The 19,700-nt window shown below is 42.0% G+C and overlaps 1 protein-coding gene across 15 annotated transcripts in view; it reads right to left on the reverse strand.

Moving 5' to 3' along the window:
* NOX4 (NADPH oxidase 4) overlaps positions 1-19,700 on the reverse strand; it is a 298,783-nt gene that overhangs the window by 53,310 nt on the left and 225,773 nt on the right. For all 15 annotated transcript variants that reach the window (XM_056561416.1, XM_056561413.1, XM_056561415.1 and 12 more), the window contains one exon: positions 3,278-3,359. In XM_056561416.1, coding sequence (XP_056417391.1) covers positions 3,278-3,359 — 82 coding nt within the window. The remainder of the gene's footprint in view (positions 1-3,277; positions 3,360-19,700) is intronic.

Raw genomic sequence — 19,700 nt, forward strand, 5'->3', positions numbered from 1 at the left:
GTAACAAACCTTCTCCTCAAGCTGCTGGCTGGTCCGGGTGCTGGTTGTCTAACTTTCTTGCGGCAGGCAGAGCGGGGCCCCCCCATCAAGGGGGCGCTCTAGGCGGCTGCCTATTTTGCCTATAGGCAGAGCCAGCCCTGGGTGGACAAGGGAACCAGCAATGATCCATTCATCAGATAGAAGCCATTGAGATGCCCTCAGGGATCTTGAAGATTATCGTTGTCCTCCGGTACTCGCTCACTATCTTGAGATTCTTGACAAGTCTGTGATGGTCTTATTTTCCCGAATCTCCTAACGTGTGTAGATGACCCAGCAGCCAGCACTGCATTGTGGATAGGATATCATTTAACCCTTATATTATATGAATAGGATGAAGGGGCCATTGTTGTGGCAGGCGGGGTAGGGAGTGTAATGGTGGAGGGGGAACAGCCTAGCTATAGAGGTAGCAGAGGTAGCAGTTGCACCGGGGCCCTGGTGCATTAGGGGGCCCCAAAGCACATCTACCCCATAATCGACCAGTATTATAATTGGCACATGGGGCCCTGTTGCAGATTTTGCATTGGGGCCCAGAAGCTACAAGTTACGCCTCTGGGTGAACGACGGGGCAGTGGTTGGAGGGTAGCCTGAAAGTACCTGTTGCCCAGGGGCCTACATATCCTTAATCTGGCCCTGCCTAAAATACTATTATTTTTCCATATAGGGAGCTGTATAAGGGCTCACTTTTTGCACCATGATCTGAAGTCTTTATTGGTACCACTCTACCGTATATACACTGCTCAAAAACATAAAGGGAACACTTAAACAACACAAGGTAATGCCAAGTCAATGACACTTCTGTGAAATCCCACTGTCCACTCAGGAAGCAACACTGATTGACAATCAATTTCACATACTGTAGTGCAAATGGAACAGACAACAGGTGGAAATGATAGGCAATTAGCAAGACACCCCCAATAAAGGAGTGGTTCTGCAGGTGGTGACCACAGACCAATTGTCAGTTCCTATGCTTCCTGGCTGATGTTTTGGTCACTTTTGAATGCTGGCGGTGCTTTCACTCTAGTGGTAGCATGAGACGGAGTCTACAACCCACACAAGTGGCTCAGGTAGTGCAGCTCATCCAGGATGGCACATCAATGCGAGCTGTGGCAAGGTTTGCTGTGTCTGTCAGCGTAGTGTCCAGAGCATGGAGGCACTATCAGGAGACAGGCCAGTACATCAGGAGACGTGGAAGATGCCGTAGGAGGGCAACAACCCAGCAGCAGGACCACTACCTCCGCCTTTGTGCAAGGAGGAGCAGGAGGAGCACTGCCAGAGCCCTGCAAAATGACCTCCAGCAGGCCACAAATGTGCATGTGTCAACTCAAACGGTCAGAAACAGACTCCATGAGGGTGGTGTGAGGGCCCGACATCCACAGGTGGGGGTTGTGCTTATAGTCCAACACCGTGCAGCACGTTTGGCATTTGCCAGAGAACACCAAGATTGGATAATTCGCCACTGGCACCCTGTGCTCATCACAGATGAAAGCAGGCTCACACTGAGCACATGTGACAGATGTTCCAGAGTCTGGAGACGCCGTGGAGAACATTCTGCTGCCTTCAACATCCTCCAGCATGACCTGTTTGGCGGTGGGTCAGTAATTGTGTGGGGTGGCATTTCTTTGCGGGGCCGCACAGCCCTCCATATGCTTGCCAGAGGTAGCCTGAATGTCATTAGGTACCGAGATGATATCCTCAGACCCCTTGTGAGACCATATGCTGGTGCAGTTGGCTCTGGGTTGCTCCTAATGCAAGACAATGCTAGACCTCATGTGGCTGGAGTTTGTCAGCAGTTCCTGCAAGAGGAAGGGATTGATTCTATTTACTGGCCCACCCGTTCCCCAGACCTGAATCCGATTGGACACATCTGGGACAACGTCTCGCTCCATCCACCAACGCCACGTTGCACCACAGACTGTTCAGGAGCATGCCCAGGCATTGTAGGGAGGTCATACGGACACGTGGAGGCCACACACACTACTGAGCCTCATTTTGACTTGTTTTAAGGACATTACATAAAGTTGGATCGGCCTGTAGTGCGGTTTTCCACTGTGATTTCGAGTGTGACTCCATATCCAGACCTCCATGGGTTGATAAATTTGATTTCCATTGATAATTTTTGTGTGATTTTGTTGTCAGCGAATTCAACTATGTAAAGATGAAAGTATTTCATACGATTAGTTCATCCATTCAGATCTAGGATGTGTTATCTTAGTGTTCCCTTTATTTTTTTGAGCAGTGTATGTGACTTTTTGATCACTTTTTATTAAAATTTTTCTAGGATGTAACCAAAAATCAGCAATTTTGGACCTTGGCATGTTTTTTTACGTAAACACCATTCACCGTACAATACCATTAACATTATGTTTTAATAGTTCTGACATATCCACATACGACAACACCAAATATGTTTATATATTTTTACATTTTTTTGTAAAATGGGAAAATCGTTTTAATACATTTGTATAAGGGAGGGTCTTATTTATTTTTAAATATTTATTTTTTTTACACTTTTTAAGTCTCCAAGGGTTAATGGCAGAAGAATGGTGTAAGCGCGATTGTTGATGTCCATCATTAGCAGTGAGGTCCCGGCTGCTGAGAGCAGCTGGGACTCATCGTCTATAAAGCCAGAGCAGCTTCTTACCTCGCTTCATAGATAGTAAAAGATGTAGGGCATAAATGTACACTCTGGTGGGTTAACTATAAGGCATTCAGGGTGTTAATTTTTGCCCTGCACCCTTTAGGGGCTAAAGGGGTACTCCACTGACACAGCATTCGGAACATTTTGATCCGAAAGCTGGGTGTGGGCTGCGGATGTTGTGACCACACTTCTAGTGATGTCATGCCATGCCCCCTCAATGCAAGTGTATGGGAGGGGGTGTGGCATCTGCCACGCCCCCTCCCTTACACTTGCATTGAGGGGGTGTGGCGTAACATCACAAGGGGTGTGGCTGTGATGTCACAACCCCCGCAGCCAGCATTCGGAACAAAATGTTGTGGAGTACCACTTTAAGGGTATGTTCAGCAACAACGCACCTGAAAGCATTTATGTCCTGTGTGTACAGACCATGTGTAGCTGTCACCATAATCCCCACAATGCACTGCTTCTCAATTTAGCTTTTGACATGAAGGAAGATGAACACATCCAGTAACTAAGATTCAGTACAACAGAAATGAAATATACAGAAATCTTTTCACTTTTTTCAAAGATTCACAATAATCTCCTGCTGATTCTACTTACTTTGGTTTTTTGCTGTGCTGAAAAATTGGAATTATTTCCGTCCCCTGGTCACACTGTGATGATAGAAGACTGCATAATCGTTCTATCAAAGAAAAAAGTGGAAAAATTGAATAGTAATAGATTGGGGCATCATCTGTATTCATTGTGTACAAGTTCTAAACGCTTGTGTGGGTCTCCTAACACAACCCAAAAATATAGAATATTACACAAATATATTCACATTTCTTTCATGAATTACTCTTCAAGAAAAAGTTTATCCTTCAAGGTCCTTTAAGATCATAGACATTACATCTACAGAATACTGCTCCCTATGTACATGAATATAACTACTATAATACTGTCTCCTATATACAAGAATGTAACTACTATAATACTGCTCCTATATACAAAAATATAACTACTATAATACTGCTCCCTATGTACATGAATATAACTACTATAATACTGTCTCCTATATACAAGAATGTAACTACTATAATGCTGCTCCTATATGCAAAAATATAACTACTATAATACTGCTCCTATATACAAGAATATAACTACTATAATACTGTTCCTATATACAAGAATATAACTACTATAATACTGCTCCTATATACAAGAATATAACTACTATAATACTGTCTCCAATTTACAAGAATGTAACTACTATAATACTGCCTCCTATATACAAGAATATAACTACTATAATACTGCTCCTATATACAAGAATATATCTACTATAATACTGCTTATTATATACAAGAATATAACTACTATAATACTGCTCCTATGTACAAGAATATAACTACCATAATACTGCTCCTATATACAAGAATATAACTACTATAATACTGCTCCTATATACAAGAATATAACTACTATAATACTGCTCCTATATACAAGAATATAACTACTATAATACTGCTTCTATATACAAGAATATAACTACAATAATACTGCTCCTATATACATGAATATAACTACTATAATACTGCTTCTATATACAAGAATATAACTACTATAATACTGCTCCTATGTACAAGAATATAACTACTATTATACTGCTTCCTATATACAAGAATATTACTACTATAATACTGCTCCTATATACAAGAATATAACTACTATAATACTGCCCCTATATACAAGAATATAACTACTATAATACTGCCCCTATATACAAGAATATAACTACTATAATACTGCTCCTATATACAAGAATATAACTACTATAATACTGCTCCTATATACAAGAATATAACTACTATAATACTGCCCCCTATATACAAGAATATAACTACTCTAATACTGCTCCTATATACAGGAATATAACTACTATAATACTGCTCCTATATACAAGAATATAATTACTATAATACTACCACCTATGTACAAGAATATAACTACTATAATACTGCTCCTATATACAAGAATATAACTACTATAATACTGCTCCTATATACAAGAATATAACTACTATAATACTGCTCCTATATACAAGAATATAACTACTATAATACTGCTTCTATATACAAGAATATAACTACTATAATACTGCTCCTATATACAAGAATATAACTACTATAATACTGCTTCTATATACAAGAATATAACTACTATAATACGGCTCCTATATATAAGAATATAACTACTATAATACTGTTCCTATATACAAGAATATAACTACTATAATACTGCTCCTATATACAAGAATATAACTACTATAATACTGCTTATTATATACAAGAATATAACTACTATAATACTGCTCCTATATACAAGAATATAACTACTATAATACTGCTTCTATATACAAGAATATAACTACTATAATACTGCTCCTATGTACAAGAATATAACTACTATTATACTGCTTCCTATATACAAGAATATTACTGCTATAATACTGCTCCTATATACAAGAATATAACTACTATAATACTGCTTATTATATACAAGAATATAACTACTATAATACTGCTCCTATATACAAGAATATAACTACTATAATACTGCTTCTATATACAAGAATATAACTACTATAATACTGCTCCTATGTACAAGAATATAACTACTATTATACTGCTTCCTATATACAAGAATATTACTGCTATAATACTGCTCCTATATACAAGAATATAACTACTATAATACTGCCCCTATATACAAGAATATAACTACTATAATACTGCTCCTATATACAAGAATATAACTACTATAATACTGCTCCTATATACAAGAATATAACTACTATAATACTGCTTCTATATACAAGAATATAACTACTATAATACTGCTCCTATATACAAGAATATAACTACTATAATACTGCTTCTATATACAAGAATATAACTACTATAATACGGCTCCTATATATAAGAATATAACTACTATAATACTGCTCCTATATACAAGAATATAACTACTATAATACTGCTTCTATATACAAGAATATAACTACTATAATACGGCTCCTATATATAAGAATATAACTACTATAATACTGCTATTATATACAAGAATATAACTACTATAATACTGCTCCTATGTACAAGAATATAACTACTATTATACTGCTTCCTATATATAAGAATATTACTACTATAATACTGCTCCTATATACAAGAATATAACTACTATAATACTGCCCCTATATACAAGAATATAACTACTATAATACTGCTCCTATATACAAGAATATAACTACTATAATACTGCTCCTATATACAAGAATATAACTACTATAATACTGTCTCCAATTTACAAGAATGTAACTACTATAATACTGCCTCCTATATACAAGAATATAACTACTATAATGTGAATTCGGGTAGAAAAACAGACATGGTGCACATCTACAATCTTGTATAATGATCTGATTGCTTCTCAGCATAATATCAAAACTAACAGGTTGTTAGTATACATTTTTGATCAAAAAGTACAAGCCCACTCGCCACGTCAAGGCCACCTATTTAGAGTGGGTCCCTAACGTCCCTAGCATAAAATGTCGCAGCACCGAGTGGCGACCACCACCGCCGCGACACCAATGCCCACAGGGGGGAACGACCCACCGGCAGAGCGGCCCCAATGCCACTCAAAACCAGTCTATGGGCCGCACCCCCCCCGCACAGCACCACACCAGTCTGACTGGGAGAGCATGGTAAGTGAGCCATTACACCCTGTTCACACTGGTGTGGTGCTGTGCGGTGTCCGTTACTGCCGTGGCGCCGTGTCTGCGGGGGGGTGCGGCCCAAAGACTGGTTTGAGTGGCATTGGGGCCGCTCTGCCGGTGGGTCGTTCCCCACTGTGGGCATTGGTGTCGCGGCGGTGGTGGTCGCCGCTCGGTGCTGCGCCATTTTATGCTAGGGACGTTAGGGACCCACTCAAAATAGGTGGCCTTGACGTGGCGAGTGGGCTTGTACTTTTTGATCAAAAATGTATACTAACAACCTGTTAGTTTTTGATATTATGCTGAGAAGCAATCAGATCATTATACAAGATTGTAGATGTGCACCATGTCTGTTTTTCTACCCGAATTCACATAACTACTATAATACTGCTCCTATATACAAGAATATATCTACTATAATACTGCTTATTATATACAAGAATATAACTACTATAATACTGCTCCTATGTACAAGAATATAACTACTATAATACTGCTCCTATATACAAGAATATAACTACTATAATACTGCTTCTATATACATGAATATAACTACTATAATACTGCTCCTATATACAAGAATATAACTACTATAATACTGCTTCTATATACAAGAATATAACTACTATAATACGGCTCCTATATATAAGAATATAACTACTATAATACTGCTCCTATATACAAGAATATAACTACTATAATACTGCTTCTATATACAAGAATATAACTACTATAATACTGCTCCTATGTACAAGAATATAACTACTATTATACTGCTTCCTATATACAAGAATATTACTATTATAATACTGCTCCTATATACAAGAATATAACTACTATAATACTGCCCCTATATACAAGAATATAACTACTATAATACTGCTCCTATATACAAGAATATAACTACTATAATGCTGCTCCTATATACAAGAATATAACTACTATAATACTGCCCCCTATATACAAGAATATAACTACTCTAATACTGCTCCTATATACAGGAATATAACTACTATAATACTGCTCCTATATACAAGAATATAATTACTATAATACTACCACCTATGTACAAGAATATAACTACTATATTACTGCTCCTATATACAAGAATATAACTACTATAATACTGCTCCTATATACAAGAATATAACTACTATAATACTGCCTGCTATGTACAAGAATATAACTACTATAATACTGCCTCCTATATACAAGAATATAACTACTATAATACTGCTCCTATATACAAGAATATAACTTCTATAATACTGCTCCTATGTACAAGAATATAACTACTATAATACTGCCTGCTATGTACAAGAATATAACTACTATAATACTGCCTCCTATATACAAGAATATAACTACTATAATACTGATCCTATATATAAGAATATAAGTACTATAATACTGCTCCTATATACAAGAATATAACTACTATAATACTGCTCCTATATACAAGAATATAACTACTATAATACTGCTCCTATATACAAGAATATAACTACTATAATACTGCCTCCTATATACAAGAATATAACTACTATAATACTGCTCCTATATACAAGAATATAACTTCTATAATACTGCTCCTATGTACAAGAATATAACTACTATAATACTGCCTGCTATGTACAAGAATATAACTACTATAATACTACCTCCTATATACAAGAATATAACTACTATAATACTGCTCCTATATACAAGAATATAACTACTATAATACTACCACCTATGTACAAGAATATAACTACTATAATACTGCCACCTATGTACAAGAATATAACTACTATAATACTGCCTGCTATGTACAAGAATATAACTTCTATAATAGACATAGGAAGAACAGCTGGGTGGCACCACTACATAGGCGTATAGTATAATGCAAAAAATATCAATAAAAAGGAATCCTAAAGAAGGAAATATAATATGGGGGTGCACACGACCAGAAGAAAGCATACGTAATGCAAGGCAAAAAATAGAAAATGTGTCAATGGCACTCACCCATAAAAACACTGTACTTTATTGCTTCATATTAAAACCACATCGGTGGACATCAGGTAACGAAGCTCGGGGAACCGCATCAGCCGAAGCTGAACGGTGAGACGTTAGGGCAATAGTTTTGCGGTCAAACACCCGGCCGGAGGATGGAAGACTAAATAATATGTAATCCAATCCAGCAAGTAGATAATCCATACAACACACCCGGTGCAGATACCTAACATGACCTATATTTCTATTTCACAAATAAGATATGCAAACTCCATTAGCTCTGAATGATTAACTCGCTTTCTGCAGTGCAATAGACTTTCCTGGGAATTATTCATAGTATCCACACTGGAGGAACTGGATGTGTCAGGGGCTCATAACCTCATTAGCTTGAAGAGATAAATATTTTCATCAGAACCGCACAGCTGTGACAGTGAAGCTCTACCGCGCTATACATACAGGTATATATATATATGGAAGGTGTGAAATTAGGTTACTATATTGCTTGGTCTGCCGGGTTAATACAAGGTAATAAGTTTTAGTAACAAGAAATGAGAACTTTTGTAGAATTGATAACATTTTTTTTACTATATTAGAAAATATAGTAAAGCCAACGCACCAGTAGGTACTTCTCCCTTCACTTGCCATCTATAGTAGTGTACTGTATATATCAGCCCCAGCACAGTTCCAGACTATTCAGTGCTTAGGGTAACCCTTTCCTTGCTGTCCTGCTGTTTTTTTTCATGTTTGTTCACACAGCACCTTGCAAAGCCAGTGCATCAGTAAGCACTTCTTCCCCCACTTGCCATCTTTAGTGTACTGTATACAGTGATCCCTCAACTTACAATGGCCTCAACATACAATAGTTTCAACATACAATGGTGTTTTCTGGACCATTGTAACTTGAAACCAGACTAAACATACAATGCTACAGACAGTCCAGATTTGTGATACCTGTCACAACTGGAGGAACTGACCAATCGGAATGGGCATTTTACTGGTAAAACACCTGTATTACTGAAGTGCGTGCACTGACTGGCTGTATGGTAGCGTCCCCTACAGTACAGGGAGGAACTACAAGTTCTGCACTACTCTTTACCTGTACCAGGGTTAGCTGCTCCTTTGGACACCAAGTAAGGGTGGCTCCATTTGGGACACTGTGTGTACTGTATAGAACCCTGAAGAAGCTCCTCTCCTCTACATAAACCATTTTTTCCCCAACCAGGGTGTCTCCAGCTGTTGCAAAACTACAACTCCCAGCATGCCCGGACAGCCAACGGCTGTCCGGGCATGCTGGGAGTTGTAGTTTTGCAATAGCTGGAGGCACCCTGGTTGGGAAACACTGACATAGACAGTGATTTACAGAAGCTCTTTCTTACTTTTCTATGTATGGAAAAGCTTTATCTCTATTAGTTATCTACTTATTTATCATTAATCCTCACTTTTGCCTTTTTTTCGGATGACATTTTGGGTGCTTCAGTTTCCATAGAGTTCTGGTCTCAACATACAATGGTTTCAACCTACAATGGTCGTCCTGGAACCAATTAATATTGTAACTTGAGGGACCACTGTAAATCATCCCCCATCACAGTTACAGCCTATTTAGTGCTTACGGTAACCCTTTCCTTGCTGTACTGCTGTTTTCTTTGTCAGTTCACATAGCACTTTGCTAAACCTATTGCATGAATAATCCTGTCTCCCTCAACATGTCATCTATACTAGTGTAATGGGAAAATCATCAGCCCAGCAGAGAAAGCCCATTCAGTGCACTTTTACCAGCACTATATTATGGCATTGCAGAGAGAAGGGTGTGATGTGCTGTGATTGGCTAGAGAAGTAAGGTAGGAAATTAATTTGTGTCAGGATTCGGCAGGCTAGAGGTGGATCCTCTGTGTCAGAGAGGGATTGGCGTGGACCGTGTCGGTGATTGCTACTGATTTTCACCAGAGCCCGCCGCAAAGCGGGATGGACTTGCAACGGCGGTAGCAACCAGGTCGTATCCACCGGCAACGGCTCAACCTCTCTGACTGCTGAGATAGGCGCGGTACAAGGGAGTAGACGAGCAGAGTCGGACGTAGCAGAAGGTCAGGGCAGGCAGCAAGGATCGTAGTCAGGGGCAACGGCAAGAGGTCTGGAACACAGGCTAGGAACACACAAGGAAACGCTTTCACTGGCACAAGTGCACAGGTGAAGATACTGATTAAAACCCATGCGCCAATCAGTGGCGCACCGGCACTTTAAATCGCAAAGACTCGGCGCGCGCGAGCCCTAGGGAGCGGGGCCGCGCGCGCCCGGGACAGCACAGACGGGGAACGAGTCTGGTAAGCGGGTCGGGATGCGCATCGCGAGCGGGCGCGTCCCGCATCGCGAATCGCATCCCGACTGGGGACATTATCGCAGCGCACCCGGTCAGCAGGTCTGACCGGGGCGCTGCAAACGGGAGAACGCTCCGGGGAGGAGCGGGGACCCGGAGCGCTCGGCGTTACAGTACCCCCCCCTTGGGTCTCTCCCTCTTTTTGGAACCCAAGAATTTATGGATAAGGTCCTTGTCAAGGATGTTGTCCTCGGGTTCCCATGACCTCTCCTCTGGGCCGCAATTCTCCCAATCTACAAGAATTTTTTTTTTACCTCTGACCGTCTTGGATGCCAGAATTTCTTTAACCGAGAAGATGTAAGAGGACCCGGAAACAGGAGTAGGAGCAACGACCTTAGGAGAGAAGCGGTTAAGGATGAGTGGTTTAAGGAGAGAGACATGAAAAGCATTAGGAATACGGAGAGAAGGAGGAAGAAGGAGTTTGTAGGAGACAGGGTTGATTTGGCATTTGATTTTAAAAGGGCCAAGATAATGTGGTCCCAGTTTATAACTGGGAACACGAAAGCGGACATACTTGGCGGAGAGCCACACTTTGTCCCCAGGGGAAAAGACAGGAGATGTTCTTCTTTTCTTATCGGCATGTTTCTTCATCCGGGATGAGGCCTGTAGGAGAGATTTTTGAGTCTCTTTCCAGATGGTGGAGAAGTCCTGAGTAACCTCATCAACAGCGGGCAAACCAGAAGGCATGGGAGTGGGGAGGGGGGAAGAGGGTGACGGCCGTACACCACAAAAAATGGGGATTTAGCGGAAGACTCAGAGACTTTGAAATTATACGAGAATTCGGCCCATGGTAGGAGATCGGCCCAATCATCCTGGCGGGAGGAAACAAAATGTCGCAAATAGTCACCAAGAACCTGATTAACTCTTTCCACTTGCCCATTGGATTGGGGATGATATGAAGACGAGAAGTTTAATTTGATTTTCAGCTGATTACAGAGGGCCCTCCAGAATTTCGACACAAATTGAACGCCTCTATCCGAGACGATATGCGTAGGAAGCCCGTGAAGGCGAAAAATGTGCACAAAAAATTGTTTCGCCAACTGAGGTGCAGAAGGAAGACCTGGAAGAGGGATAAAATGTGCCATCTTGGAAAATCGATCAACGACCACCCAAACAACAGTGTTGCCATGGGATAAAGGTAAGTCTGTAATAAAGTCCATAGCAATCTGAGACCATGGTTGTTCAGGAACAGGCAGAGGATGGAGGAGATCGGCAGGCTTCTGGCGAGGGGTCTTGTCCTGGGCACAGACTGTACAAGCCCGAACAAAATCAGCAACATCAGCTTCCAGGGTAGGCCACCAATAAAAACGAGAGATGAGCTGGGTGGACTTTTTGATGCCAGCATGGCCTGCGAGGTGTGAGGAGTGTCCCCACCTGAGAATCCTGAGGTGCTGGCGTGGAGGGACGAAGGTCTTTCCTGGAGGAGTTTGTCTGACGGAAGCTGGAGAAGCGGAGATCAGACAGTCGGGAGGAATAATGTGTTGCGGGGAAGCTTCCATTTCAGAGGCATCCGATGAACGAGAGAGAGCGTCAGCCCTAATGTTCTTGTCAGCAGGGCGAAAATGATTTTCAAAGTTAAAACGGACAAAGAACAACGACCACCTAGCCTGGCGAGGGTTCAATCGTTGAGCAGACTGAAGATAAGAGAGATTCTTGTGATCAGTGTATATAATAACTGGGTATTTGGATCCCTCCAGCAGGTGCCTCCATTCCTCGAGTGCCAGTTTTATGGCCAGTAGTTCTCGATACCCAATGGAGTAGTTTTTTTCCGCCGGAGAGAAGGTCCTAGAAAAGAAACCACAAGTAACAGCATGTCCGGAAGAATTTTTCTGTAGGAGTACCGCTCCAGCTCCCACCGAGGAGGCATCTACCTCCAGTGAGAAGGCTTAAGATGGATCAAGTCTGGAGAGTACGGGAGCAGAAGAAAAGGCAGTTTTGAGATGGTTGAACGCCTTTTCCGCTTGAGGAGGCCAGGACTTAGAGTTGGCGTTTTTCTTAGTTAGAGCCACAATTGGGGCCACAATAGTGGAAAAGTGTGGAATAAATTGTCTGTAATAATTGGCAAACCCCAAGAAACGTTGGATAGCTCGGAGTCCGGAGGGGCATGGCCAATCCAATACGGCTGATGCTTTATCCGGGTCCATTTGGAGTCCCTGGCCAGAGACTAAGTATCCTAGGAAGGGAAGAGATTGACATATAAAGAGACATTTTTCCATTTTGGCATATAACTGATTGTCCCGAAGTCTCTGAAGAACCATGCGGACATGCCGGCGGTGTTCTTCTAGGTTAGAAGAAAAAATCTAAATATCGTCGAAGTAGACCACAACACAGGTATATAAAAGATCACGAAAAATTTCATTTACAAAGTCTTGGAAGACGGCAGGGGCGTTGCAAAGCCCAAAAGGCATAACCAGATATTCAAAGTGTCCATCCCTGGTGTTAAAACGCGGTCTTCCACTCGTCCCCTTCCCTGATGCGGATGAGATTATATGCACCTCTTAAGTCCAATTTGGTAAAGATGTTGGCGCCACGTAGGCGGTCAAAGAGTTCCGAGATAAGAGGTAGGGGATAGCGTTTTTTTATAGTGATTTTGTTAAGACCGCGGTAATCAATGCAAGGTCGTAAGGAGCCGTCTTTTTTGGAGAAGAAGAAAAATCCAGCTCCGGCAGGGGAGGAAGACTTGCGAATAAATACCCTTTTTAAATTTTCTTGGATGTACTCCGTCATGGCTTGTGTTTCCGGAGCGGACAGAGGATAGATTCTGCCCCGGGGTGGAGTAGTACCAGGGAGGAGGTCAATAGGACAGTCATAAGGCCTGTGAGGAGGCAAAGTCTCTGCTTGTTTTTTGCAAAACACATCAGCATAGTCCAGATAGGCCTTGGGGAGACCTGGTATCGGAGGAGCCATAGGGTTTTGACTGACAGGACTGGGAGCAGACGTAAGACAGTTTTTTTGGCATGTAGTACCCCAGTTCTTGATCTCCCCGGTGGTCCAATCGAGGGTTGGGGAATGGCGTTAAGGCCAAGGTAGTCCAAGAAGAATTTCAGAGATGCAGTTAGAGAGGACCAGAAATTCTATTTTTTCATGATGGGGTCCAATGCACATTAAGAGGGGTTCCGTGCGGTAACGCACAGTACAATCCAGTCTTTCATCATTAACAGATGCGATGTAGAGGGGTCTGGCGAGACTGGTCACTGGGATGTTGAACCTGTTAACGAAAGAGGCCAAAATGAAATTTCCTGCAGATCCGGAATCCAAGAAGGCCACAGCTGAGAAGGAGAAGGTAGAAGAAGAAATCCGCACAGGCATAGTAAGACATGGAGAAGCAGAGTTCACACCTAGAGCTGTCTCACCTTTGTGCGGAGTCGGAGTGCGTCTTTCCTGACGTGGAGGACGGATAGGACAATCCTTCAAGAAGTTTTCGGTACTGGAACAGTACGGGCATAGGTTCTCAATGCGGCGGCGTGTCCTCTCTTGAGGTGTCAGGCGAGACCGGTCTACTTGCATAGCTTCCACGGCGGAAGGCACAGGAACGGATTGCAGTGGACCAGAGAAGAGAGGAGTCGGGGAGAGAAACCGCCTCGTGCGAACAAAGTCCATATCCTGGTGGAGCTCCTGACGCCTTTCGGAAAAACGCATGTCAATGCGGGTGGCCAGATGAATAAGTTCATGCAGGTTGGCAGGGATTTCTCGTGCGGCCAGTACATCTTTGATGTGACTGGATAGGCCTTTTTTGAAGGTCACGCAGAGGGCCTCGTTATTCCAGGACAATTCGGAGGCGAGAGTACGGAATTGGATGGCGTACTCGCCAACAGAAGAATTGCCCTGGACCAGGTTCAGCAGGGCAGTCTCGGCAGAAGAGGCTCGGGCTGGTTCCTCGAAGACACTTCGAATCTCCGTGAAGAAAGAGTGTACAGAGGCAGTGACAGGATCATTGCAGTCCCAGAGCGGTGTGGTCCATGACAGGGCTTTCCCAGACAGAAGGCTGACCATGAAAGCCACCTTAGACCTTTCAGTTGGAAATTGGTCCGACATCATCTCCAAATGCAGGGAACATTGTGAGAGAAAACCACGGCAAAATTTAGAGTCCCCATCAAATTTGTCTGGCAAAGATAAACGGAGGCTGGATGCGGCCACTCGCTGCGGAGGAGGTGCAGGAGCTGGTGGAGGAGATGGTTGCTGAAGCTGTGGTAGAAGCTGCTGTAGCATCACGGTCAGTTGAGACAGCTGATGGCCTTGTTGCGCTATTTGTTGCGACTGCTGGGCGACCACCGTGGTGAGGTCAGCGACAACTGGCAGCGGGACCTCAGCGGGATCCATGACCGGATCTACTGTCAGGATTCGGCAGGCTGGAGGTGGATCCTCTGTGTCAGAGAGTGATTGGCGTGGACCGTGTCGGTGGACCGGTTCTAAGTTGCTACTGGTTTTCACCAGAGCCCGCCGCAAAGCGGGATGGACTTGCAGCGGCGATAGCAACCAGGTCGTATCCACCGGCAACGGCTCAACCTCTCTGACTGCTGAGATAGGCGCGGTACATGGGAGTAGACAAGAGCAGAGTCGGACGTAGCAGAAGGTCAGGGCAGGCAGCAAGGATCGTAGTCAGGGGCAACGGCAAGAGGTCTGGAACACAGGCTAGGAACACACAAGGAAACGCTTTCACTGGCACAATGGCAAAAAGATCCGGCAAGGAAGTGCAGGGGAAGTGAGGTATTATAGGGAAGTGCACAGGTGAAGATACTGATTAAAACCCATGCGCCAATCAGTGGCGCACCGGCACTTTAAATCGCAAAGACCCGGCGCGCGCGAGCCCTAGGGAGCGGGGCCGCGCGCGCCCGGGACAGCACAGACGGGGAACGAGTCTGGTAAGCGGGTCGGGATGCGCATCGCGAGCGGGCGTGTCCCGCATCGCGAATCGCATCCCGGCTGGGGACATTATCGCAGCGCACCCGGTCAGCAGGTCTGACCAGGGCGCTGCGAACGGGAAAACGCTGTGAGCGCTCCGGGGAGGAGTGGGGACCCAGAGCGCTCGGTGTTACAATTTGCTTGCTACTGGCAAGGAGCCCAACTCTGGTCCCACTGCCTGAAATGTAGAGAATGAAAAATATCTGTGCATCATTTTTTTTTTTTTTTATTAACTGGTGCCAGAAAGTTAAACAGATTTGTAAATGACTTCTATTTAAAAATATTATCAGCTGCTGTATGCTCCACAGGAAGTTATTTTCTTTTTGAATTTCCTTTCAGTCTGACCACAGTGCTCTCTGCTGACACCTCTGTCCATTTTAGGAACTGTCCGGAGCAGGATAGGTTTGCTATGGGGATTTGCTCCTGCTCTGGACAGTTCCTGACATGGACAGAGGTGTCAGCAGAGAGCACTGTGGTCAGACAGAAAGGAAATTCAAAAAGAAAAGAACTTCCTCTGGAACATACAGCAGCTGAGAAGTACTGGAAGGGTTAGAAGTAATTTACAAGTCTTTTTAACTTTCTGGCACCCCTTTAAAAAAATAAAAATAAAATAAAAAAACACCCCAAAAGTAACCAGTTCCCTTTTGTTGCTCAGAGGCCCTATAGCAACTAAATGTCCCCACGTCCTAAATTAATTGAGGCCATAAACTGTCAGGACCTATGTTGTCTTTTCACATTCCAAGATGGCTTCCGATATATCTGTATTACCCGAGATGAGAATTCCAAAAAATGTATTTACTTTCCTAAAGCAATAAGACAGATCACAACTTGAACACCGAGTAAATATTTTGGCATTTTTCAATTTAACAGAAAGAATAGAAAGGGCAGCCAAGCCAAGAAAAAAGAAGAATCCATCACAATGGGCCGGGGAATGTGAGGACGCCATAAATGTATGAGGAGCGCATTTTGTGATTTAGGTAGAAGGAGCAGATAAGCACAATACGGTATTGATTCGGGATGGTGAACTGTTTGCTGTCGTACGGCGCTGTAGATTTACCTTTAAGCATCGTGCAGATAGCAGAAGTTTCCCTGAGTCTTAGGAGACATAAAGGAGACGGAGGTGAAGCCATTAAAGGGGTGCTCCGGTGAAAAACTTTTTTTTTTTTACTTTTTTTTTAAATGAACTAATGTCAGAAAATTAAACAGATTTGTAAAATACTTCTATTAAAAAATCTTTACCCTTCCAGTACTTATCAGCTGCTGTATACTACAAAGAAAGTTGTGTAGTTATTTTCTGTCTGACCACAGCGCTCTCTGCTGACACCTCTGTCCGTGTCAGGAACTGTCCAGAGTAGCACAGGTTTGCTATGGGGATTTTCTCCTGCTCTGGACAATTCCTGATACGGACATCAGGTGTCAGTAGAGAGCACTGTGGCCAAGACAAAAAATAAATGAAAAAAGAAAAGAATTTCCTCTGTAGCATACAGCTGCTAAAAAGTACTGGAATAGTAAAGATTTTTTAATAGAAGTAATTTACAAATCTGTTTAACTTCCTGGCACCAGTTGATTAAAAAAAAAATTTCCCCACCGGAGTACCCCTTTAAACAAGACGTCGTTCATTTCTTAAAGAGATACCTTCCTCTATATCTTAGCAAATAGATGTGTATAATATGGCTATGGGTAAGGATGATATAAAAGACACCATGTGTTGTTTTAAGGTCCACTATTGTGTGCTGAATATTTTTAGAATATTTTTCTATAGGGGTAAGAGCTTAGTTTTCGCTATACAGAGCTCCAGAGATATCCATGATAATTTTCTCACTACCTGGTGCTACCACTAGGGGAGCTATAGAGTTCAATTAAACTTGTAAACAGTGAGCTCCCCTAGTGGTGGCTTCAGGGAGTCAGAAGTTTACCATTTAAAAATGTATTATTTTTTTTTTTTTTTTTTTTATCAACTGGAGCCAGAAAGTTAAACAGATTTGTAAATGACTTCTATTTAAAAATCTTAATCCTTCCAGTACTTATAAGCTGCTATATGCTCCACAGGAAGTCCTTTTCTTTTTTGAATTTCCTTTCTGTCTGACCACAGTGCTCTCTGCTGACACCTCTGTCCATTTTCAGGGACTGAGTGTCCAGAGCAGGAGAGGTTTGCTATGGGGATTTGCTCCTGCTCTGGACAGTTCCTGACATGGACAGAGGTGTCAGCAGAGAGCACTGTGGTCAGACTGAAAGGAAATTCAAAAAGAAAAGAACTTCCTGTGGAGCATACAGCAGCTGATAAGTACTGGACGGATTAAGATATTTAAATAGAAGTCGTTTACAAATCTGTTTAACTTTCTGGCACCAGTTGATTTAAAAATAACAATGGTTTCCAGCGGAGTACCCCTTTAAGGGTCTATTCACATGGCAGAATTTCGGCTTGCGGTATTCCGCCTCAAATTAAAGTCTAAAGACTTCTATGGGATTCCGCACTCCCTTTCACACTTCTGAATTTCCGCTTGGGAATTCTGCAAGCGGAAATTTTTCGGTGTGAATAGACCCTTACTGCTGAGACACATAAGCATGTTGGGGTCAATTCACATGATGTGCAGTTTTGATGCATTTTCTCATTTAAAGTGCATTTTTAGAGAAATATTCTCACATGCTGAAAGTGATTTGACTTATAAAGACTATTGAGGAGTTTTATAAAGATTTGAAGTGGTCAGGCTGTGTTCACATGTTGCATCCTGACTGCATTTCTGACACATTTGCACTGTGAATAGATTTTTTTTTAATTTTTTTTTTGCTGGGATTTTCCAAAATCGCTTTAAAATGTACCTATTTTTACCATAATTTGTGCAATTGCACTAAATAGCTCCATTTTCTCTACAGGGAAACCACAAAAATGCAATGTGTTAACACAGCTTTAAGGGGGGTGTATGATGGCTGTACATCTTGAAACCATAAAGATAGCAGCAGCAGTATACAGATAGAGCTGGAGGGGAGATGTGCAACTACTATATATCCTGATCCCATGGAGATGGCAGAAGCAGTATACAGATACAGCAGGAGGGGAGGTGTATAACTACTATATATCCTGATCACATAAAGATAGCAGCAGTATACAGATAGAGCTGGAGGGGAGGTGTATAACTACTATATATTCTGATCCCATAAAGATAGCAGCAGCAGTCGTAGGAGATAATTAGTATATATTAGGATCCCTTAGAAATAGCAGCAGCACCATATAGATATAGCGGGAGGGGAGATGTATAACTTCTATATATCCTGATCACATAGAGATAGCAGCAGCAGCATAAAGATAGAGCTGGGAGGGGAGGTGTATAACTACTATATATCCTGATCAATAGAGATAGCAGCAGTATACAGATAGAGCCGGTAAGGGGGGTGTATAACTACTATATATCCTGATCAATAAAGATAGCAGCAGTATACAGATAGAGCCGGTAAGGGGGGTGTATAACTACTGCATATCCTGATCCCATAGAGATAGCAGCAGCAGTATAAAGATAGAGCTGGAGGAAAGGTGTATAACTACTATATATCCTGATTCCATAGAGATAGCAACTGCAGTATAAAGATAGAGCTGGAGGAGAGGTGTATAACTGCTATATATCCTGATTCCTTAGAGATATCAGTAGCAGTATAAAGATAGAGCTGGAGGAAAGGTGTATAAATACTATATATCCTGATCCCATAGAAATATCAACAGTGCTATAAAGATAGAGCTGGAGGGGAGGTGTATAACTACTCTATATCCTGATCCCATAGAGATAGCAGCAGCAGTATAAAGATAGAGCTGGAGGTGTATAACCATTATATATCCTGATTACATAGAGATAGTAACAGTATGCAGATAGAGCTGGAGGAGAGGTGTATAACTACTATATATCCTGATCAATCGAGAAAGCAGCAGTATACAGATAGAGCCTGTAAGGGGGGTGTATATAACTACTGTAAATTCTGATCCAATAGAGATAGCAGCAGCAGTATACTGATAG

Source organism: Hyla sarda, chromosome 2, assembly GCF_029499605.1.
Source record: "Hyla sarda isolate aHylSar1 chromosome 2, aHylSar1.hap1, whole genome shotgun sequence".
NCBI classification, from domain to species: domain Eukaryota; kingdom Metazoa; phylum Chordata; class Amphibia; order Anura; family Hylidae; genus Hyla; species Hyla sarda.